A 24,335-nucleotide genomic window follows, 5' to 3' on the forward strand; every position below is an offset into this window, starting at 1 on the left:
ACATGCCCTTGACCGGAATCAAACCCAGGACTTTTCAGTCCACAGGCCAACACTCTATCCACTGAGCCAAACCGGTTTTGGCCATGGGTGACTTTTTTTTAACACCATACGTTGTTTTCCAATCAGGTTATTTTGTTCTTTCTAATGTGGCTCTCTTGTGTGTAAAACTTTTTTTAATCCTCACCCAAGGATATGCAGTTGTTTTTACATTACGTTTTGGAGAGAGGAAGGGAGGAAGGCATGAGAGAGACCACTGATCCGCGGCCTCCCAGATGTGCCCCGACCTGGGATCCACCTGCAACCCAGGGGTGCGCTCTGACTGGGAATCCAATTGGCGACCTTTCGGTGCACGGCACAATGCTCCCAGCAGCTGGGCCACACTGGCCAGGGCATGTGTGAGGCATTTGAGACAGTTTTGTAGTTTCTGAGATGCTATTAATGTTTGGAAAACTAATCTAAATGAACCATCGGTTTTACAAATTAAGGAAGATTCCTGTGCACAGAAACCGTCGGATGTGGAGTTGAGAGTTGGTTGAGCGATGGGGGAGAAGGGTAGGGATCCTAGCTCTGTTTCTCTATTTCCACTCTGAGTTGGAATTTTACTATTACTATTTCCTTTTTATTGCATGGATTTTACTATTTTTACTATTTCCTCTTAATTGCATGTATTCAGCAATTTGATTGTTATGTTCCTCATGTAGTTATTTGTCTGCTTGGGGTACATTGAGCTTCTTGAACCTGTGGGTTTTTTAGTTTTTGTTTAATTTAGAGAAATTTCAAGATATTTTCCCAAATATTATTTTCTGCACTCTCTGCTTTCTCAAAATCCAGTCGCATGTCTATTGTCCCACAGGTACCAATGCTCAGCTCGGTTTTCGCAGTCTCCCTTCCTGTACTTTATTTCCTATTAATTTCTGTTTCTGTGTCTTCGAGTTCACTGATTATTTCCTCTGCCACGTCAACCCTAATATTAACACCATCCCGTGGATGTTTCATTTCAGGCATTGTACTTTTTATTTCTAGAAGCTCAGGTTGGGTTTATTTAATTTCTTTTATTTCTTCCTTCATTATGTGCATGTTTTTCCTCCACGACCTTGAACAAGTGAAATATAGAGTCACTAAGTGAATGTAGCCTTGTCTGTTCATTCTATGTTTCATTTCTGTGTTTGTTCATCTCTTTTGATTGATGTTTCTCCTGGCTACAAGTCGTATTTTCTAGCTTTTCTTGCATGCCGAGTAACTTTATATTGGATGCCAGGTAGTGTGAATTTTATGTTGTTGGGTGCCCAGTTTTGTATGCAGAGATATTACCTGAGTCAGTTTTATCATTTCAAGGTTACATTAAGATTTGTAAAGCTGTGTCAAAAAGAAAGTAGAGAACGTCTGAGCAGAGATTGATATGTCAAGATGAAAGTTGTGAGAAGGTTGATGTGGTTGCATGGTGCAACTAAAACAAATAAGAGGGTGACTGGACACACAGCCAGCTCCGAGGTGACTGGGGGAGCCTGTGAGGGAGTAATGAGGTTCCACACCAGTATGGCAGCCGTGGAAATGGAGAGATGGGCAAGACATTGCCAAATGGGAATCCAGGGATTTCATAACCGGTGTTAGATACGGGCTGAGAAACAGCAAGGTCAGTCAAAAGCAGGCCTTTGAGCTCTTGAGTCAGCCAGTCAGTTACTCAACAAAGACTTTCCAGAACCAACAACGGGCTCGGAGAACAGACACCAACTCAGACAGGGTGTGTGGAAGGCGAGCTTCTGTCACTGTCCCCTCCAAAATATTGCCGTGTGAGCAAAATCTAGGGCAGTGACCTGCAAGCTTCATCACATGTTCCAAATTCAAACACAGGATTTTCATTTGTAAATGAAATATTATAGACATTATTACATTTTGAAAAATAGAAATTACAAATGATGATCAAAGCACATACCAATGTTAGTTCTAGTATTTGCTCCTGCATCGCCAAGGTTTCTCCAGCCCACTTCTGACACCTGCACAAGGTGAGCTCAGTCTCTGTGGCTTTTAGTGGAACAATTATATCTCAGCATGCTACATTAATGATTTTTATTTTTATTGTAGGCTGGTCTGTGGTTTACAGAGGATGAAGATATAAAAGTTCCAGAAAATCCCATTGAACCGCTGCCATTCAATAGACTGGAGCATCTCATACAGGTAATTACTGAGCTCTTAAAAAAGTTAATACTTTGCCCTGGCTGGGTGGCTCCGTTGTTTGGAGCATCAGCTCATACACCAAAATGTTGCAGGTCTGATTCCCTGTCAGGACACAGACAAGGTGTGTAAGAGAGGCAACTGATCTAAATTTCTCTCTGGCATCAATGTTTCTCTCTCTCTCTCTCTCTCTCTCTCTCTCTCTCTCTCTCTCTCTCTCTCTCAAACCAACAAAAACATATCCTTGTCCTGGCTGATTTGGCTCAGTGGATAGAGCATTGGCCTGAGGATTGCAGGGTCCCAGGTTCAATTCCTGCTCAGGGCACATGCCTGGGTTGCTGGCTCTATCCCCAATAGGGGTGTGCAGGAGGCAGCTGATCGATGACTCTCTCATCATTGATGTTTCTATCTCTCTCTCCCTCTCCCTCTCCCTCTCTCTCTGAAATCAATAAAAATATATATATATATATATATATATATATATATATATATATATATATATATTTAAAAACCACATCCTTGAGTGAGGACTTTTTTTTAATTGAGTATTTTGACACTGATCAATTCCTTTGTCTTTTCCTCCACTTGTGTAGTTTGTTTTAGACACCACTGCCACCCTGCCGTTCCTCTGCTCCATCCGCCAGGGACAGACTCACACTCACTAAATCACTAAGTGGCAGCATGGAGGAGCCTGGGGAGGAGGCAGGCCCCACCTTTCCATAGAATCCCGCTGTTGACCCTCTAGGTGATCTTGGACCAGTCCCACCACCTCTCTGGCTCCCCTCCTCTCACCTGTCAGATAAGCTAAGATGTTAGTCACCACATTTGTCTCTAAGTGCCCTTCCAATTCAAAAAGCTTAGGATGAAAACGGCCGTTTTACCTATATATGTCTTTATTAATTTCTTTCTGATTTTGACTAACATGGTACAACATACCAACAGTTTGCATGTGGTATTGGTCATGGCCCATTGGTTTTTCATTATAATCTAAAAAAATATCAAGAGTAACTATTGATACTAGTACTATAATGATAGTGGTAATACACTGATGATAATAATAGAGTAATGCTGTTACCTTCTATTCCTGAGGACAGCCATACCTTAAAATCTAACACGACTCTGATTACATTGTAAATGTTGAAAATATGAAAATTTGCCAAATTCAATAAGCTAGGAGAAGTGTTGGGGGGTAGATGCAAACACCACAGCAAACTGTGTAGATCGATTATTCCATTTCCAGCCAACCGTGAGTCCGAAATTGCCGAGCAAAATTGAACATGACTCCAATTATAACCTCAAATGAGCAATTTCCTCCATTGAATGCCATATTTGAGCACCTCTGGGAGGAGAGAGGGCCCGGGAATTACTAGGAGCCTGAGACAGGAGGCACTTTCAAGGGCAGCTTTCTGTTTGGGTTTTTCGTGTGTTTTACAATGGGACCCTGGGGGGCGGAGGTCATTTCTTAAAGCTTCTGTGTTTCCAACAGATTCTCCGGGTCACTGTTTGCATGCGTGTGAGAAGAGCCAGGCAATTCCCCAAACAGGTTCAATGGGTCTTAGGTGTGGCCTGTGGGTCCCAGGCCATGGTGTCAGCTTTGAAGGGCCCCAGAGGGGGTTAGGTTCCAGTAGCAGCTCCTCATGCTGCCAAATGCACAAGACGCTGTGCAGAGAGCCAGCCGCCCCCGCGGGCCTCAGCATGAGAGGGAGACTTAGCAAACAATGCCCCTCAGTGGGGAGCGTACTCTCTCCCTGGAGGGGAGCCAGAAGTTCCTTTACTATCAGAGGATTACTAAGTATGAGGTCCAGGGCAAGGTGGGCCTGTCTAAAGGTTTTAATGGCGAGAGTCCCAGTGGCCTTGGGCATAGTTGGCCCCCACTTTCCCCACCCCACACAGAGAGGGGCAGAGAGGGGTGTACCGGAAGCTTCATGCTCAGGACTCGGGGCCCAGTTTGTCAGGGTGGTGCTGAGCCCAGACCGAGGGGTCCTTGTTCATGGGTTCCCTTTTCCTACTTGATGTGTAGTCCCCACCATCTTGATTAGCACATTTCCCCCCCTAAATATGTTAATGCCATTGGTCCCCACCATCTTGATTAGCACATTTCCCCCCTAAATATATTAATTTATATATATACTGCCATACAGTTTCCTTTACCATTAGAATTCCAAGCCCTACTTTTTATGGGTCTTTAAATGTTACTTAGCATATTCTTCATTTACTATCACTCATGATACGTTAGTTTTACTGATTGTGTCCTCAGTCCGTTTCCACAGCTGCTGGGGAGAGGGCGTCCGCGTGCCCTGTCCACCGGCTGACAGCCAGAGTGCGTGCCATTGATGTTTGGCTGACATCTCTGTGTGCACAGTTCTTCTTCAGGCTCTTCGCCGACCCTGAGACAGAGCCACCGCTGCTTGACTACGCACAGATGCTGCTTTACTTTGCTTGCCACCCAAACCCTGAGGAAGGGGTCTACAGGGCCCTCAGTGTGGCCATTGGGACGCACATCTACCAGCCATTTGAACTGGTTCCTCTTCCTGTAGACCAGGTAATTGAGTTCCAGAAATGGACCAGCCCTGGGGTCTGGAGGGGGTGCCAGCAGGTCCTACATGTCTAACAAAGACTGTGTTCTTATCCTTTCCGTATTTTCCTGGGTAACTAACACAACCAAGTTGCACATACTAGGTCTTCAATCAGCCTTATTCAGTTGGACCCCACTGTCCAAAAAAAAAAAAAAAAAAAAAAAAAAAAAAAAATGCTTTTGTAGTCAACATTTGCTCAAAGTTTCTTGGCAGAATCAAAGTTTTCTCTGTAAAGGACAGCCTTTCTTTTGCATGAAGTGTTAATTCTGATAAATGAGAAAGAACTGGGTCAGCCCAATCTATTTGAATGCTTTACGGAAATCCTATGTAAAACCCATCTAGACTTTAGACACAGCCCACGTGCGTGATGCTGGTAGGGTTTCAGGCCAAGGCGCAGCCGCCCGAAAACCCAGGCGCTTTGTGTCACCTGCATCCAGGGACAGAGAAGCTTAACATCTAACAAAGCCCCTCGTTCCCCTTAGGTTTCTAAGGCATTGGCATCAGGAGAAAATGCCCCAGGCCAGGGTACTAATTCAACTCCTTACTACGTATCCATTGACATGGCTTTTGAGGCTTGCCCTGGTCTTTTGAGGATGCATCATGAGGACTCTCATGATGGAATGTTTCTTCTGTTCTCAGTGGTCTCTCTGTGGAGAGAATATAAACAGAGGCCCGGAGAAGGTGGGGAGCCTGGCTGATCTCTGAGAGAACAGCATTTCAAGTGAAGGCAGCAGTAAATGTGAAAGCCCTAAAGTGGGGTCACGCCTGGTGTATTCCAAGCAGCAGAGAGTCAGCCGTTGTAGTTGGAGAGGAGTGAGATGGGGAGTGGTTGGAAAGGAAAGTGGGGGAGAGAGCTCAGGGGGCTTGGCAGGTCCTACCAAGAGATGGGACCAGAAGTCATTGGAGTGTGGCCATCTGACTGGCAATGTGTGGCCCTCCCGGGCTGCAATGTTGAGATCAGACTGCAGGGAGGGGTTGTTGGGGGGGGGGCCTGCGTCTCAGAAGCAGAGTGAGAAAAGCTGACATATCCGGGAGGTTTCTCGTTGTTTATGTGGAAAGCGAAAGCAGAGCTCTGATTCAGTGCTTTGGGAGTGGCCATGAGTCCGCTGGAGGTGTGATTTCTGAGTAGGCTCATGATGGCTTCCTGGGATGAGATTGCCCAGGAAACTAGAACAGTGTTGGAAAGGGCGTAGGGACAGAGCCGCATCATGGGATGCAGGATGGCAGGACAGGGGTGAGCAAGAAGGAGGGAGGTGGGTGGGTCCTGCATGTCAAACCTCCTTGGGTTCACTCCAGCCAGGAACTGGCCAGCCCACGCGGTGTGGAACACGGGCATTCCATCCCTGGCTTCTCCCGGGTCACTCCGCTGTTCCCTGGTTGTGGGTCAGTTGAGGTGCCGCGTCCTTGGGTTTTCAGAGAGCTCTTGAGAGAAGCCCCCCAGGGGAGTGCTTCCTGGGTGGGGCAGTAGCTGACTCTGAATGGGTGATTCAGGGATAGAAGGGATTCTGCCCTGCTAGCTGGCTTGGCTGCTACCCACCAAGGTAGCTGTTGCTATAGCAACAGCTCTAGCATGGGCATCATTTCTCCAGGTCTCTGGCTCCTTGCAGCCTCACGGATCCTGTTATTGTCTCTACCTGGAATAGCTGCTCTCCTCTGCTTTATCTTGGAGACCAGGTTCTATTCCTTCACCTCTCTCTTCCTCCCTTCTTTCCTGCCATGTGTACAAACAGTTGAATACTTGCTATGTGGCAGCTACTTTGGGGTAACATGTCCCCAAATCAAGGTGGAAATAACTTAGCAAAAGGATTCCATGGATAAGTATCCGCCTTCCTGAATAACCTCTCCTGCCTCCTGGCTTTGATCACGCACCTCCATTAAAAAACAAACCGTGGTTTTTCCAAGATGTGAGTTGAAGAAAGTCCCCTCTACATACCCTGCAGGTCCTAGATACTCTGGTCCCAATCTCAGCTTCACTCTCCTCTCCTTTCCCTCTGAACCACTAATTCCATTCCGTCCCAACCCCTAGATAGCAGAAATAGCAAAAATGTTAAAAGCATCCTCAGACACTAATAAGTTAAGGGTTAAACTGTTACCCTTTAGCTAAAATCAAAAAATGATTTATCCCTGCCGATTGTGTCAGGCCGTGGGCACGCTGGTCCCTCTGCATGGAGACAGTGCGCAGAGATCAGCTTCCTTCTCTCTTTACGTGGTATCGCCTGCTCCTCTCACCTGGCTGGCCATTGGCTCAGCCACAGGCTCTGTCGGAATGTGTCCACACACACCTTTGCTGCATCTGAATAGGCATTCACTCATTCTTCCCTCACTCAGCAGCTGGTTCCACATCTCTAAGATCCCTTCACTCTGCTAGGGAATGAGTGATGGGCAGCCGCTGTGATGATGTCCAGGCTTCCTAGGTGGAGAAAGGCGAATCTCACATTTCTGCCCTGGAGCATTTCAGCTGTTCAAAATGGAGAAGAGGATGGATGGATGGATGGATGGATGGGTGGATGGATAAATAGATGTGCTTAATTCCAAAATCTTCACCTGATAGAAAATTATCCCTCTCTCTCTCTCTCTCTCTCTCTCTCTCTCTCTCTCTCTCTCTCTCTCTCTCTCTCCCCTCCCTCCTTCCGTCTTTCCTCTCTGTTAGATTTAATTGCCAACAGACCTGGGCTAGGATTTGGACGTGATTTTCAGCATATTCTCTTCTTGACTTTGTCTACGTAGTCTGTGGTAGGCACTATCTATTCCACGGCAAAAAAAAAAAAAAAAAAAAAAAAAAAAAGTGACAAAGTTGGTGCTTTTTCAATGCCTCTGTTACTGGGAAGAATTCAGTCTGACTCCATGTTCTCTTCATTTATTTGTGCAGACCTACTTCTTTACTGAGGAGAGTCTACTTCAGGACTATTCTGAAACAGAGGAGAACTTCTTTGATGCGTTAAGGGTTTCCAGAGAGGAAAGTGAGGAAAAGGAACGAGAAATTCCTGAAAATCCCAACACCGAAAAGATTTCTTTAGAAACGCTGCTCAACGTGTTCCGAGGACAAAACAAAGCCCAGGACGCCGACAGATTTGCCTTCCACCTGAGGGCAGAGAACGCCTTCTTAGAGGTTGGTGAGACCGCAAAGGAAGCAGCCTGTGCATAAGAAAAATTGCCCCGAGTTGAAGCCTATTTTATGGAATTTCTTTATTAAGTAAAAAAAACAAAATACTTTTTTAACATTTGCAGAATTGTAAAATGAATTACTTTTATTTTTTTTAAGAACTTCATAAAAGTATTTGAGGACCTGGGTGCCAAGAATCTGGAGCCGATCGAAGTCGCGGTTCTTTTGAAGCATCCTTTTATTCAAGATCTGATTTCAAGCTATCCAGGCTATAAGATCCCTGTGAGTAGTACCCAGAGGCATCCTCGTTTGGCTGAGCTCAGGCTGGAGAGTAGTGGGACATTCAGATGTGGACTAGCAGGAAGGGGGAAGAAGCTGGACTCAGCCAGACAGGGTCTGGAGAAGCTGAGCTGGGAATGGCATCTGGCCAGAGAGGCCAGCCTACAATACTCCAGGGCAGCAGGCCAGGCACAGTTAGATAGCTATCGGTAATAGGGGTCTCTTAGTACTATAGATAGTACTCTCGATGCTAGGGATAGTATGAGAAATACTAGGGATAATACTCTCAGTGTAATAGACTACTGGGGTAGCACTCTTGGTGCTATGGGTAGTACTAGAAATACTAGGGGTAGTACTCTGGGTGCTGTGGATAGTACTAGAATTGCTAAGAGGTAGTACTAGAAATACTAGGGGTAGTATTCTCAGTGTTATGGATACTACTAGAGATACCAGGGATAGTACTCTGCTCTGGGTGCTATAGATAGTATTAGAAATACTAGAGGTAGTACTCTCAGTGCTATGGGTAGTACTAGAAATACTAGGGGTAGTACTCTGGGTGCTGTGGATAGTACTAGAATTGCTAAGAGGTAGTACTAGAAATACTAGGGGTAGTACTCAGTGCTATGGACAGTGCTAGATATACTAGAGGTAGTATTCTCAGTATAATGGATGATACTAGAAATACTAGAAACTATAGATGGTACTAGAAATACTAGGGATAGAAATCTCAATACTACAGGTAGTACTAGAGATACTAGGGGTAGTACTCTCAGTGCTATGTCTAACACTAGAAATATGAAGGATAATATTCTCAACACTATAGATAGTACTATAACTACAAGGTATAATGCTCTCAGTACTATAGATAATACTAGCAATACTAGGGATAGTACTCTCAGTGTTATGGATAGTACTAGAAGCATTAGGGGTAGTACTCTCAGTACAGTGGATGGTACTAGAAACACGAGGGGTAGTACTCTCAGTACTGTGGATGTTTCTAGAAACATGAGTGGTAGTACGCTCAGTACTGTGGAACTGCCTCATCAGGACCATAGAACTACGTTGGATCTAAAACAGAAGGCTGGAGGTAGATGATAGTTAAAGCCAGATGGATGCCAGCATTTGTGTTCTGGGTAATTCTCACCACCTAATGACCCTAGCCTGTGACTGAAAAGTAGGGAGAATAAATCCCCCCTTGCCAAAGAGAAGTGAAACCATGATCCCCAGCCAAGAGCTGACATAGCCATGGTACACATTGTCCACGTAATACATACAGTCACCGTGCCTGGGAAAGATTGGGTGCCAGTTCCATCCAGGAAACAGTGTTCAGGATGGGGAAACTGAGGACGAAACCCATAAAGACTGGACCATCCCAGCAGAAAGAAGGAAGAGCGGCACCTCAGAACTCACCCAGTAACCAAGCAACTCTCAACTCCACGCGCTGAACGTACCCCCACCGTGGCCAGCCCCGGCTCGCCAACAGCAAGGGGAGGAGGACAGAGGCTAGCCCCTTTCAGGGTGTGGCAGGTGACTGTGACCTCTCACAAAAATGAAGCTCTCCTATTTGGCTCCTGCTGGTTGTTCATTGGATGAAAACATTTCGCTGAGCTTAAGATACAGGCACGTTAGCTTTGGTCAAATACAGGGGAGATAAGATGCACTTCTCTTCACTTCTCGGTGATAACTACCTTTGCCCAGAAATGGGACTATCCAGACTTAATATATTTGTCTCTAAATGGGTGATGCTTTCTCAAACAAATATTACCTATGTTAGTAATCATGGAAGTGGGTCCCTAACACACCAGCAGTAAAGCATGATGATAGCATTCAGGAACACGGCTCTGGAATCAGGAAGTCCTGGGACTGAGTCTGGGTCCACCACTCCCTAGAAGCAGACTTTAACTCCCTCTTGGTCCTGGCTTCCTGGTCTGTTCAGTGAGGATAACAGCCATTCTACTTAAAGGGTTGCGGTGAGGATTCAATGAGATTACGCAGCTGAAGCACTTGCCATGGTATCTGACGCACAGCAAGCACTACAGAAATGATGGCTGTTATAATGACTAGTCAACACCCAATGCTCACCGCTGATGCTGGTCATGTAAGGACCCATGAGCACCCAGCTCACTGCTGCTCCCAACCAATACACTTCTGTTTGCAAGAGAATTTTTTCACACAGGAATCCCATGAGAATGATATAAGGTGAACCACCCAAATGCACAATTATAAGAATTCAAAACATAGTTGCCTTCTTGGATGTGTGTGCTAGACAGCGAGTCCTTAAAGATGGCCAGGGTTTTGGAAAGTGGAGGGAGAGGAAGGGTGTCCACCTGGCTTTTGCTGTGGAGTGGAGCGGGGGCAGCCTCCCAGGTGAGAGGAGAGGCCTGGGCAAAGGTGTGGAGAGGAATGTAGGGAAGGAGCAGGAGCAGGAACCTGGCCAGCTGACAGGCGTTGGTGAAGGGCTTAGTGATGCCATTGAGCAGTAAGATCGAAGCCATAAGATGGGGCCAGATTGCAAAGGTCCCAGAGGCCAGCCGGGGAAATTTGGATTTGATTTGAAACGCGATGGAGAGTGGATATAGGCTTCTGAGCAGGGTTGTGAAAGGGCATTAATTTCCTCATCCCTGCCAAAACCGGTTTGGCTCAGTGGTAGAGCGTCGGTCTGCAGACTGAAGCGTCCCAGGTTCGATTCCGGTCAAGGACATGTACATTGGTTGTGGGCACATCTCCAGTAGGGGGTGTGCAAGAGGCAGCTGGTCGATGTTTCTCTCTCATCGACGTTTCTAGCTCTCTATCCCTCTCTCCTCCTCTCTGTAAAAAATCAATAAAATATATTTAAAAAAAAAAAATTTCCTCATCCCTGCATGTTTCTTTGTCTTAACCACAGCATGTCATTATGCCTCTACATCTTACAGGGCCCTTTTAAGAATTAATTGTGTCACTTTCTTTAAATAGGTCTGAGACATTTGGAAACACAGTTGTTCTAAGTTATTCACACATCCCACAAACATCTGCTGTTTGCACTGAAACTAGCATGCTGTGTGTCACTTTCAGAGTCTTCTATTTTATTCCTTCACTGGAAGCCCAATGCACGAAGATTTATGCAAGAATGGGCCTTTCTTTCCCTGGCTGTTGGCACTGCCTTTCTGCTCCCGCCCCGGAGCTAGCTCTTTCTGCTCTAGCCCCACTCGAGCCCCACCTTTCCACGCTGCCCAGAGGCCCTGAGCGGCTGGGACGGTGCAGAACACCTATGTCCTGCCCAGCCCCCAGTCCTCAGCACCTGCATATGCAAATTAACCTGCCATCTTTGTTGGATTAATTTGCATTAACTCACTCCTGATTGGCTAGTGAGTGTTGTGAAGGTACAGTCAATTTGCATCTTTCTTTGTTATTAGTGTAGATTAGTACAGGGCACTTTCTTCCCCACTTCAGTTTAGGAGGACATAGGTCAGTACACCCCTAGAATTAGTGGGAACAGAGCACACCAGAACTAGAAAAAGGAGCAGTTAGAAAGAGATGAGTAAGTGTCACACACAGTGTGGGGCAGTCATCAGCTATGGGGATCTGTCCCCCATTTTTCCCCTCTTGTTAGACATCCTTCTGGGTACAGTGGGTTCAGAAGCCTATGACTTCAGGCTGCATTTCACCACGTGTTCCGTCCACGTTTCAGGGAGCGGCCCTTTTATTTTGAATCAGCAAAAAGGTTTTTCAAAACCCCTTGGCATTGTGGACAATTGGATTCATCTCCTATTGCCAAGAATAAGTAGGAACATAAAATGAAAACACAGGTATCCCGGATGAAAGAAAAATTCACTGCGAAGTCAGGACCACTTGCGATCACCCCTAATCTTGCCGAATGACTGGCCACCATGGTGGTTATCTTGCAGAGAAGAGCTAGTCCTCACTTTGCAGAAAAAAAAACACAGCCCACAGTGCTGCCTCAGAGAGCCAGCCTCTGGGGAGGTGCCCTCACTCCTGGGGAGCTGGCCACCAGGAGGCTCTTTTTAACATGGTACCTTCCTCATCTGGAGGGAGTTTCATCAGTTTGCAGCCTCTTCCAATGAAGTCCTGCTGGAATCTTGGACAGCTCGGTTCCTCTTTGCACAGGGCTGTCTCCCTTGTGGCAGCAATCTAACATTTGGGGCCTTACCCACTGTGTTCCACCTCAATATATTGACACCTAAACTACCTCCACACCTTCCCCAGTCCCCCCTGACTGAGGGTATCTGCCCCCAGTGACCTGGCTTCCAGCACCAGGTGGCCTGACGCTCCAATAGCAGAAAGAAAGTTTGTCTGTCAACCAGTCCTCAGTCTGTTCAGTCTTGTTCCCTCACTGCCAGGGTGCTTCTGCTAAGTCAGCTTCCTCGCCTCTCCTCTCCTTGACCTTCACATCTCCTCAAGGTCATTCCATTGAGGAATCTAAGGAGTCAGTGGGCCACCACCATCAGAACTCACTCATGATTGCAAATCAAGGGGAGTTGAGCCTGCCACCTAAAAAGGCTTAATTCTGATATTCTAAAATGATAAGTCTCCTTTCCAGTAACATGCTCTATTCTCACTTTCACTAAGCAGAAAAGGAAAGACAGAGAAAGAGAGAGAGAATAAGAAGGGAGGGGAGGGAATGAAAGAGAGGGGCAGAGAGAGGGAGGGATGCAGAGAGGGAGAGAGGGAGGAAGAAAAGAGAGAAACAGGAGGGAAGGAAGAAAGAAAGAGAGAGAGAGAGAGAGAGAGAGAGAGAGAGAGAGAGAGAGAGAGAGAAAAGAGAAGGAGGAAGGAAGGAAAGGAAGGAAGGAAGGAAGGAAGGAAGGAAGGAAGGAAGGAAGGAAGGAAGGAAGGAAGGAGGGAATGAAGATAGAAATGAAAAGAAAGAAGACTCTGAAGACTCAGGCACAGGTCTTGTCATCATTTTTGCTCCAGATATCCATGTACAACTAAGTAGATCGCATTTTGAAATGAACTTTAACCACAGTGGTGTTATTTGAAGATCTCTCAAGATAAGTAGAACAAGCTAGAGTGTGGTTTTTCAGGTTACAATGTTTGCTCTTATAAACTGTGGGAAGGGGAAGGTTGTTGCCTAACAGCTCTGTTGGGCAACAGCTCAGTTTACAAAGTTCGTGTTTGAGAGCAGCAACATTTTAAAAGTGCGTATTTAGAAACCAAGTACGCATAATTATTTTCATATGCTTTATTTTGCTCCTGCTGGGATTGGCCTGGCTTTGCGATTAGGAGAGCAGGCTCGGGACCACACTGATTGAAACCAATCCGTGCGTAGGGTTCATACCAACCAATTGTGTGATCTTGGGCAAGTGACCTCATGATGTCTTGGTTTCCCATTTGTAAAATAGGGTTAATTATTCACACAAGGTTCTTGTATGGATTAAATTACTTAATCCTAACTAATAAAGGAGAAACATGCAAATTGACTGCATCTCCAATAAGCCCACCAGCCACGCCCACCAGCCAATCAGAAGCGAGCATGCAAATTAATCTGACGAAGTTAGCATTAATTTGCATACCCAGGCGCAGAGCAAAGACTGAAGACAGCGTAGAAGGAAGCCAAGCGCTGCAGAAGGGAGCAAAGCTGCAGAGAAGCAAGCGAGCTGGGTGGCGGAGAAGGGAGGGAAGCAGGCGGGGTGGTGGAAATGCCATAGGAAGCCCTATTCTTGCAGGAATCTTCCTGCAACAGGCATCTAGTCTGTATATAAAAGTGCTTGGCAGCTATAGATCCCTCAATAAATGCTAGCTATTAGCTATTATTATCAGTGGGTAATTGCACGGAAAATGTTTCTGAGCTATGGAAACGCTATGTGTGGGAGAACTATTATAATAAGCTGGCACAGGAAAGTGGTCCCTAGTTCAAGGCCCTGGAGACAAAGGTTCAAGCCCAGGAACACCCGTGTGGAAAATATGTATACAGAAAATTCAGATTTTTATGTGGGGTTTTATAGTTGTTCGAGTAGAGTCCCTTATTTTACCTCTGCTTTCATAGATCTGATACAAAAAGTAAGCTTCCTAAATCATTAAGAAAATGCTTTGGTGAAATGTGGCAAGGCCAATGAGAGCATTGTGCCTTGGTTATTAGCGAGTGGAGTCCATTAATTTCCTCTGACAAATATATTTACAAATGCAAGCGAATACACGACTTTCTATACAAACCTAACAGATGTCATTTCTTATCATGAACACGTGCTGAGTATATGTAAATTTCTTTTAACTAACCTCTAAATGGGACATAGAGCCTTAAAGTTAGGGCTTCCATTCAACAGGATACAACAATAAATCTGTTAGTGTTAAAATCAGAATTTCTGTGAGGCCCCAATCACAGGAGGACCAAATTCCTATAACTGTAAGTGTGACTGGAAGGGACTCTGGTGCTGTTTGGTCCTCAAGGCACCTGACTTTAAAATATGCTCCCCCTTCTCCTTTACCTTCATAACAAAACATGATGGCTGCTTCTGTGCCTCGTGCTTTCAAAGCTCCCACATCAAACATTTCCAGGCCCTCTCAAGCTTTCCTCAATTAACTGCTCCTGAAAATGATGGCCTGCGATTTCAGCTATAAATTGTAGCCCAGGTTGGTTTAAGTATCTGAAGTTTTCAATTTTCCCCATGCTACAGAGTGTCAGATAACCACAGGTCAGCTCATCCCTAAGCCCCGGAGTTAACAGTCAGTACATGCACTAGTTAAAGTCATTCAGAGTCCTTGGCGGGTGGACTGCTTCTTCTCTCAGTTCCTCTTCACTCAGTCCACTGGCCTTTGGCCTTTGACTGTAGAAGATCTGTGTTTTCAAAGAAGCGCTTCTCAAGACAGTGATTCACTACCATTCCTGGCAGTGACATGTAGAAGTAGCTTGTGTGTGTCACTCGGCCAAACTAACCCATGTCTTTGTGACTGAAGTGGCCACAGTCAAACGGAAACCTTTGGAACTTAGCTCTGAAGAAAAGAAACTTCCCTAAATCTCTGTGTGTAGGGGAAGGGGGAAGGAGCAAACTAGAAACCACATAAACATAATTCTATATTTTCCACAAGTGTTTGTATCCCTGCTACACTGTGATAGTATGTTCAGTTTATTTTTAACAATAGGGTGGTGAAGGCGTGGGGTAGAGAGTGGGCAGGCTAGAAGAGGTCAAAGGTGGGGGGCGGGAACTTATGTAACACTTTCAACAATAAAGGTATTTTTGTAATCACAAGTATAATAATAATTTACAAATGTATTTTTAAAATATCTGTGATTTAAAATGTAAGCAAGCTGGGCATTTTAAGTGGGTGAAAAACAGATCCTACTATTCCTGATATTAAAATAAATAAATAAATAAATAAATAAAAAATACAGAGATGAGGCAATTCCCACCCCTCAGTAATCTGCTGTTCTAAAAGTCTACAAGTCTGTAGACATGATTAATTTAGAATTAGAATTTTCCTTTAACAGAAAATGAATACTGCTTTTTATTCATTAATAGAGAAATAATCTTTTAGCTTACCCATTATGTGCCAAACTCCGTGTAATTGCTTTTATAAACGTGCTTTAAGCTAATGGGACAATTCCAGTATGAAATGAGAAAAAGCAGGAGAGGATTCAAACTAAATAGAGAGCAATTTTATCAAAGGAAAACAATAAAAACCTATACTCTTTAATCATTGCCATTATTAGGTGATCATTAACCCTGTCATTTGTAAATATTTATAACATCTCTTTCAATCTCTCCTCTTAGGATATTAAATTGATTCTGCAAAGAAGCGAGCACGTACAAGGAAGTGATGAAGAGAGATCTCCCTCAAGACTGACAGAGGACAGGAAATGAAAACAAAAGAGCGTGATGGTTACAATTTGGCAATGAATCCTTCAACATCCAATGCAAACATGGTGTTTGTCATGTACGTTTTTGTTGTAAGTGTAGAAATGACCCCTACCAGGTTATGAGGGGGGCTTCTTTAACTCAGAGAATATTCTGTAATAAATCTTAAGTTTCTGAGCAAAAAAAAAAAAAAAAAGTAAAGTGAGAAGAAATGCATTTTGAAGGGATTCTGAAAAATAGAAGGCACCAGAACAAGAGAGTCCAAAAAAATCAACACATGAACAATCCCTATGAGAAGTATCTAGATAAGGCAGATGCAGCCCAAATTCCCCCAAAGATCCACACCAGGGCCTTTCTGCTGTGGACATTTTGTGGTTGGGTCTCCAGGGTTCAGTGTTCCCTATCCACAGTCAATTCCTGGATGATCCATCCATTTCCATAATTTATGGGTGTTACAGAAGCTAGTGCTGAAGTTTCCATTCCCATCCATCTTCTGGCACCCTTCTCTCCTGCTGCCCACATGATTACCACATGGGCAGGTCATAGTTTTCATAAGCACACGTCCACAACCGGCAGAGGCGCCTTTTATAATAATGCAAGTCACAGCCCCCCTTGCTCCAATCGCTATTGGCCTCCCACCTCATACAGAGTCTAGTCCAGGTCCTCACCTTGATCTCACCCCTTGCTACCTCTCTCATGTCATCTCTTGCTATTCTTCCTCTTGCCCACTCTGCATAAGGGACAACTCAACCTTGTTGATTCTGGGACATACCAGGCATGCCCCTGCCTCGGGACCTTAGCTTTTTTTTTGCTTTTTTTTCTCTCTCTCTGCCTGAAAGGGCTTTCTCTCAAATATCTGGGTCTGGCCCCTGACTTCCTTCAAGTCTCTGTTCAAAAGACTCTGCCATTAAGGCCTTTCCTCAACACATAATACGAAAGAGAAATGACTCACCACCCCCACAAGGCTCACTCCCACTTTGATTTTTTTCCCATTGAATTTAAACCAGCAGCTATCGAACTGCATATTTACTCTTTTGTTTGTCTGTCATTCCACTAGGCTGTCAGTTCCAAGAAGCCAGGGATTTTGTGTTATTTCCTTTATTGCTATGCCCCACAACCTGAGTAAAATAATAACCAGCTTTACACCGTGTTGAAGCATTCATGCAAAATGTGTGGAAATATCACATTTGGATTGCTCACTAAAACAATGAGCAGTTTCTATTGTAGGTGGGAATTATAGTCTATTTCCAGGAAGTGACACATGTCCTAAATTTGCTTCTTATGGGCTAAGATTTTCCCAAGACTTTGTCTTCGAGGTGAAGATTAATGACTCAGAAGCACTCTTGGGTGGGAAATGCAGAAGAAGCTCTATCAGAGATTCCAAAGTTACAATTTAGCTGATTCACATGTCATTCTAGTGATTGTCAAATAATTCTAGTAACTCTAGAGAAGGGAACAGAGAAATAAGGATGTCCTCTGCTGTCCTGAAGTTTATCTCTTACCCAAGACCTACATTGGTACATTGACAGCTATTTCCCAAAAAGTGAAATCTGTAGCCCCGGGGAATTTTCTTTCTCTTCTCTTTCTTCCCCTAAACAGATCTCCACCTCCTTCACGCATGACTCTCAATGTCCATTTAAATGAAAGACCCATTCCTTCATCCAGAATAAAGATGGATGTTTTAGACTGATTCCTGGGGAAAACCTGCAAAGGAGTCACCGTTTCCTCCAAATCATGGTCCAGGAGGTGTCAGCAGGAACTGCTTGAAAAGCCACCGCCTGCCAGCATAACAGTGGCCTCATTGGAAGTTCATATCAACTATGGCTGCCTTCTCTCCATCTTCATCAAACTCCCCACTGAATGGTCACCCTCTTCAGCATCTCTCTCTCTCTCTCTCTCTCTCTCTCTCTCTCTCTCTCTCTCTCTCTTCTCTCTCTCTCTCTCTCTCTCTCTCTCTCTCTCTCTCTCTCTCTCTCTCTCTCTCCTTTTCTTTCTTCCTCTCCCCTCCAGCTGCTGCTTTTGAGAGATGGATCTGAGGTCTCCTATCCTAGTTACTCTCCCCTGGAAATCAGCATGGCATTTTACAGGATCACTTTTGGTATTCTCATATATTTTCAAGAACAAGGTAAACAATACAGACTGAATGGGGAAAATAAATAAAAAGACAAGTGAATTTATATTGGAGTGTCTTCAGCAAGCACAGAAGACTTATCACATGAATAATTCAGTGTGTCTCTTCCTCAGTGGACTGTTGGCTATAGGAGAGACTGACTATGCCTTATTCGCCTCGGTGACAGAAAAACATCAAAGGAATTCAAAGAAAGATACAGAATCTATGCAAATTATAATTATGGTTGACACCATGTTGGAAGAGATTTGAATTAAATTATATTTAATAAGAGAAAGAAGACCCAGGGACAAAGTTAGGATATTACTAACGGGCAACAACAGATAATACTGCTGAGGGTTTACCAGGAGGCACCCATCCCAGGCATTTGATTCTCACTTCTCACCGCTCTTCAAAATGGTTACTCTGCAGCTTGCCATTGATGCGTGATGAAAATGACATTTTCAAGAGATTGCATAACTTGCCCAAAGTCACACATTTGGTGAATAATAGACACAGACTAGAAACCTTGTATTAATCCCAAAAGCCTTCCTCCTGCCCAGTTTGCTCAATAAAGGTCCAAAGAGCCCATTACAAAGCACAGGATGGAGGAAGTGAAGATTAGCAGTCTTCAGCAATGAAAACACAAGGCTTGTTCCCAGGAAACTGAATTTAATCTGCTGTGGGACAGGCCCTGAAGGATCCAGTGTCCTCAAGCCTTCAGGAGGAAGGGAGATGCAGCTTCTTCTCCACGCCCCGGTGGTCAGGCCTCTGCTGCATGCAACTCCATGTGCAGTTTCTGGCCACACACTCTCATACATGCACGCTTCATAAAGGGACTCAAAATCCCTTAGCCTGGGCCTTGACCTGAGAGGTTTCGAACCTGAAGGGGCACGGGGCCATCCCAGCTGGTGGAAAAGCCGTCCAGGTGAAGTCTCTCTTCTGCAGCCCCGGGGGATGAAGCAAGACTAGGGTGGAGGTTGTAGCAAGACAGATTTCAGCTGAGCTCCTGGTGCTCCAAACTCCCTGTTTCTCGAAGTTTCCTGAGAGAGGAAGGACACCAGGTGGCAGGGAAGTTGGCAGCCATGACAGGAGCCCCTCTCTACTCCCTACCCATTTCCTATCTTTACAAAAGGTGCCCTAGTTCTACCCCTACACCTTGCCCAACATACTCTGCCTTTCCTTCTGTGCCGGCACATTTGTCTGAGTAACCAATGTCTGGTCCTGGTAGAACCGCTCCTGTGGTCTCCCATGGTTTTCCTGTCATGTCCTCTGACACAGGCTTAGCTGGTGTCCTCTGTTCCTGGTGGCATCACCAAGGATGCTGGTGACAGAGGGATAAACAAATCTGTAAGCGCCTTCACTCTCGGATTCTCAGCCTGAGGACAGAGTAACGTGCTGTTTTCAGGCCTATGTCAAAACAAATCTGGAAAGAGATGCCACCAGAGGCTGTGGCTGCAGTTCAAAGCCCCCGAGGGCCGTGCCGGGCTCAGAGCAGTGCCTTGAGCCCCGGAGCTCCGAGCCAGCGCTGTTGTGTCTTTGCTCACTTCACGCTAACCGCAGGGAGACAGCGACACCAAGCCCTGTCTGAACAGCCTCACCTTGCTGTGCCCCCACAAACAGGCTGAAACCACAGCACCCTCCTCGCCTACGGCAGGCTTCACCGTGCACCCCGAAGGGTGAGGGCTGCTACTGCTTCCGCCGGCCTCACTCTTTGTGCCCAGCTCACGGTCAAGTCCCTCTACGTCCGGGAGAGCCTTTGCCAGCATTCTTCTTGCAAAGAGCCTACAGGAGCAGAGCCCTGGACTGGCAGGCACCGCTGAGCTTTCTCCTGCTGCGGGCGGTCTTGGCCATTCCCTGCTGAATCTAGCTGCCCCTCATAAAGCTCACCCAGGGTGCCATATGGAAATTTTCTTTAAAATGCCAGGGGCCACTTGTGAAACTATGCTGCTGTTCTTTCTCCCAGAGGGCAACTTCCTCCACGTTACATTTTCTAAGGAGGGGAGAGAGGGACCCAGTGGGTAGTAATAAATATTTCTTGGGTATTTGCCATGTGCCAGCTACTATTCTACACACTCTCCGAGAATTGGCTCATTTCATTCTCATCTCCAGGCAACCGGATAAGGTCCGTATGGTACTCCCCTCTTTATATAGCAAAAGGAACTGAGGCATGAGGGGTTAAGGAGTTCACCTACTACACAGCCAGTCAGGCAGGACTGCTACCAGGAGGGAAGGGGTCTGTCTCCAGATGTTGACTCTTAACCTTGCACTGTGGGTCAGGCAGGGGCATCACAAGGCATAACCTCATGGGGAAAGTCCCACTCGCTCCCCTCGGCTACAGACCAGCCTCGTCAACGCCCTGGAGCCTCGCCTTCGCCCTGGCAGCACTTTGCCAGCAGGGCCCTGGCTTATTGGATCTGACTGCATTGACAGACAGACCCCGCCTTTTGTGGCCACCTAGCTGGCCTTCCCTGTGTTCCTAATGTGTCTGTTCTTCCCACCCCCACGTGGCTCTCCTCATGTCTAATCACGGTATCCTGCTGTTTGACCTTTGACTTGGCCACATGTGGTCTACTCACCATCTAGCCTCCCAGGTCAGCAGGAAGGTCTAAACCCTTTATCGTGGCAAACAGTCTAGACTGAGAACATTTGGAACAGATGAGTCCCCAGAATACACTTCCCAGGGTAAGCCTCTCTACTGCAGAGGAGTCATAATAAGCCAGGATTCTTCTGTTAGAATCGGAGCTTAACTTAATGTCCAAATGAAGACTCGTGTGCTTTCAACTGAATTCCTCCCGTTTCCTCCATGGCGTGGTTCCGAGATGATTGACCATAGGAGCACCGGCTGCAAACACAAATGCTAGCGGGACTAGGCAGGCATTTTTTAAGTGCTGAGCAGGTCAGCTTTTTGTTTGTGTGTGTGTGTGTGTGTGTGTGTGTGTGGTTGGAGGTTAGAGCATCGGCCTGCACATCAACGTGTTGTAGGTTCTATTCCCCACCCCAATCTGGCCATGTGTGGGAAGTAACCAATTGATTTATCTGTCTCACATTGATGTCTCTCTCTCCTCTCTCTCCTCACTCTCTCCCTCCTTTCTACTTTTTCCTACAGCAATGGGAAAACGTCCCCAGGTGAGGATTAAAAAAGAGAGTACAGGATAGACTTCACTTTTTTCTTAATTTTTACTGAAGAAAAGAAGCATAAGCATGATAATAAACCCCTTTATCCTTAGTGTGAGTGAAGCCACTGTAACACACTAACTGGCTGCCATCAAATGTCACCGGCAATGGCACTACCATGGGAAGCCAGGAATTCTGGTCCTTATGCAAAATTTCTTAAACTGTAAATATTGACAACTAATTCAATATGTTTAAACCCTCTGTGGGCCAACTCTGTGTAAGCCAAATGATTGAATTCTTACTTTTGCACTATCAGGTTTTCCCAAGGGGTCACTCCAGCAAGTCAGAAGGACTGACGGTGGCAGCAAGAATAGGCTGCCAAACCCAGTGCTCACAGTTCAAACCTTGTGCCCGGGGCCACCACTCGCTCATCTAGCACCTTTGCATGACCTTCCACAGACACGCTAGGGGAGACATCCCAGCCTCCAGACACTCAGCACATGGCCGCACACAGATCAGCTAAGAGAGTTCATCTCCCTTTTTCCTCTCAACTGGTTGCATTTTTGCAGTGCACAAACCACCCAGCAGTGTCCAACAGCCCCAGCATGTTCCCACCCAGCATATCTGGACCCTCAAACCTTAAGGATAAAACCATAAGACAACTAAAGAGGGAAGGCAGGCAGCAGCCAGGCTTCTCCAGCTTTTGCTCTTCAATCTCTAGACTGCCAGGCATTTGAGCCCCAGGAGGCTAAGGTGCACAGCTAGACCAAGATCAAAGGCACAACCCTCTCTGCAGCCCATTTCTCATCCCCTGCGGGTCCCATCCACATTAGACACTGGAGGATAGAAGAGAGATATGCACATATTCGTGGGACAAGGCTGAGCCTTGAAGGAACCTGGAAGTGGTGAACTAGGCCAAGTCCAAGAATAAGCACATGACTGCATTGCACAATCTGCTGATGCTCTTGCCCACACGTTCCTGTGCACAAGGAGGCTGAATCGCAGTGCACCTACCTTGTACCTACCCCTCAATGTTATCTGCAAGGCTGAATTGAAATGGAAAAGCCAGCACCGCTTCCTGTAGCCACCCCTCCTCCTATGACTAGAAACAGGGCAAAGCTACTGAGCTGGGAGAGTTTACTCAAAACTCACCTGTCAATTATGACCAAACTGTCATCCCCAAACCACAACTGGTGGATCTACTTCCAAAGTGACTGCAGACTCACTTCATAAGACACCCCCTTCCTCTGGCACAAACCCCCAGAGGTGGGAGAGCATGGCCAGATGTGTTTCCTATGCCCACCCCATCATCCTGTTCCTTTCCACTGCCACCCCCTTTCCTCTTTAGGAAAATAAGACTTTATGAAAGCCTCTTAACTGATTCTAGGGAAACTCTGGGTAGAAGCACTTCCTGGATCTCCTCCCATCCTCTGGTTCCCCACCTGTCCCAGCCCCCACCCAATACCCAGAGGTCCTCACAGCTGAGCTGCAGGGACCTGAGGTGGAGAACAGCCCCCTTCCCTCAACTTCCCTGGAAGGTGGTGCGTGATGTTCTTTCCCACATAGCACAGGTGAAATCAATCTCCGTGTGCATGCTGGAGAGAGCAAGAGGTGCCTGGAGACGAGGTAGGAGCCAATGACTGTCCAGCTGGCTGATCCCTGTCCCTGGAAGTTTCTCAGTAGTTGATTAGATGGCAGCTGGTTGGCCATGACCCTGTTATTCAGGTCCTGTTTTTTCCTAGGACCCAGAGAAGTCCAGAAATAAACCACTATTTCTCATGAATTGAGAGTTTCTGCTATGGGGGTAGCAGGAACTCAGTCGGGGACTCAGAAGCCTGTATGCAGAAGTAAATCCTGAGATAAAGTATACCCTGAGCATAGAAGGAGCTAGAGCAGCTAGATTCAGTGCCGATGTCATGGCCACAGTGTGGTTTCCGTTACTTGGGATTGTGAGGACAGTTTTCACACTGTGGGGATGTCGCAGAAAAGGTTGGGAGGTACCCTATGACATTGACTCATTCTGTCATTTGACATTTGCCCTGCCAAATGTTCCCTTATCAGATAACCCCCACTGACATCATTACATTTTCATATCCTCAAAAATATGCTGTGTTGCTCAGAGAATGCCTCAGCAGGCTTCCCAAACTAGAATTTAAAATGTCACCAAAACTGGTGTGGCTCAGTGGATAGAGCGTCGGTCTGCAGACTGGAGGGTCCCAGGTTCGATTCCAGTCAAAGGCATGTACCTTGGTTGCGGGCACATCCCCAGTGGGAGGTGTGCAGGAGGCAGCTGATCAATGTTTCTCTATCATCAATATTTCTAACTATCTATCCCTCCCCTTCCTCTCTGTAAAAAAATTAATTTTATATATATATATATATTTTTTTTTTTAATGTAATATACGAACTCCTAGGACAGACAAAGTCCTTTTCTGTGAAGCTGCTTTAACTAGTGTGTGCTCTCCTAAGTAATCCTAAAAATAATGTCCATCCTAATTCAGTAATTACGGCAGGAGAAAGTAAACGTTCATTCTAGAAAGTAAGAACCACTCCCTTCGCCAGAATTTGATGCCAGATTTTCCTTTCTCCCCCATGATTCTTGCATTGCATCGTCCTGCCTCTTAAAAGCAATCATCACCTGGTCTCCTACCATCAGCTGTCTGTGCTATCTTCTCTTCACCAAAGACAGAGTCTGCCCCGTAATATACCAAAATGTCACTTCTGACCTTGGGGAGACTTCTTAGAGTCAACTATTTAATGAAATGTACATTTTGGGTGCTGCATCCTTTCGGAAACAGGTTTTGCTAAGGTATTTTTCGCTAAGTTTTTAAAATGTAAAGTGCTGCTATCCTATCATTCTCAATAGAATGTTGCTTATGGTTGTTTACTTGTCAAAGAAAAACAACAAAAATCACGGGAGCCATAGGGCTGCCATCTCCCTGTAGACTTGAGGGTAGAAAATAATCATTCTATTTGCAAGTAGTGGCTCTTAACAACTTTTAAACAAATACTACACATGGAAATGTACAAAAGTTACACACATATGTGGTGAAAAGCAAATTTCCATCCCAGTCCCACAATGCTCCACAAAACTGTCAGCTGCTATGACTAATTTCCTAAATATCCTTTCAGGGAGGATACTTGACAAATACAACCCCTCTCACTTTTACACAGATTGCAAATGACTT

General features: G+C 45.7%; 2 protein-coding genes across 2 annotated transcripts in view; one reads left to right on the plus strand and one right to left on the minus strand.

Annotated features, from left to right (window-relative positions):
* The window catches only part of LOC311621062 (sperm flagellar protein 2-like), a gene marked incomplete at its 5' end in the record, with an annotated part of 68,598 nt that extends 52,356 nt beyond the window's left edge, over positions 1 to 16,242 (plus strand). Inside the window, 5 exons of the mRNA XM_084880837.1 lie at positions 2,083 to 2,175; positions 4,535 to 4,714; positions 7,618 to 7,857; positions 8,011 to 8,133; positions 15,840 to 16,242. Coding sequence (XP_084736963.1) covers positions 2,083 to 2,175; positions 4,535 to 4,714; positions 7,618 to 7,857; positions 8,011 to 8,133; positions 15,840 to 15,929 — 726 coding nt within the window. The 3' untranslated portion in view covers positions 15,930 to 16,242. The remainder of the gene's footprint in view (positions 1 to 2,082; positions 2,176 to 4,534; positions 4,715 to 7,617; positions 7,858 to 8,010; positions 8,134 to 15,839) is intronic.
* Positions 1 to 24,335, minus strand: part of RANBP3L (RAN binding protein 3 like) — a 463,124-nt gene that overhangs the window by 214,857 nt on the left and 223,932 nt on the right. The window lies entirely within an intron of this gene.

The sequence above is a fragment of the Pipistrellus hanaki genome (genome assembly GCF_964339955.1).
Source record: "Pipistrellus hanaki genome assembly, chromosome: 4".
NCBI lineage: Eukaryota > Metazoa > Chordata > Mammalia > Chiroptera > Vespertilionidae > Pipistrellus > Pipistrellus hanaki.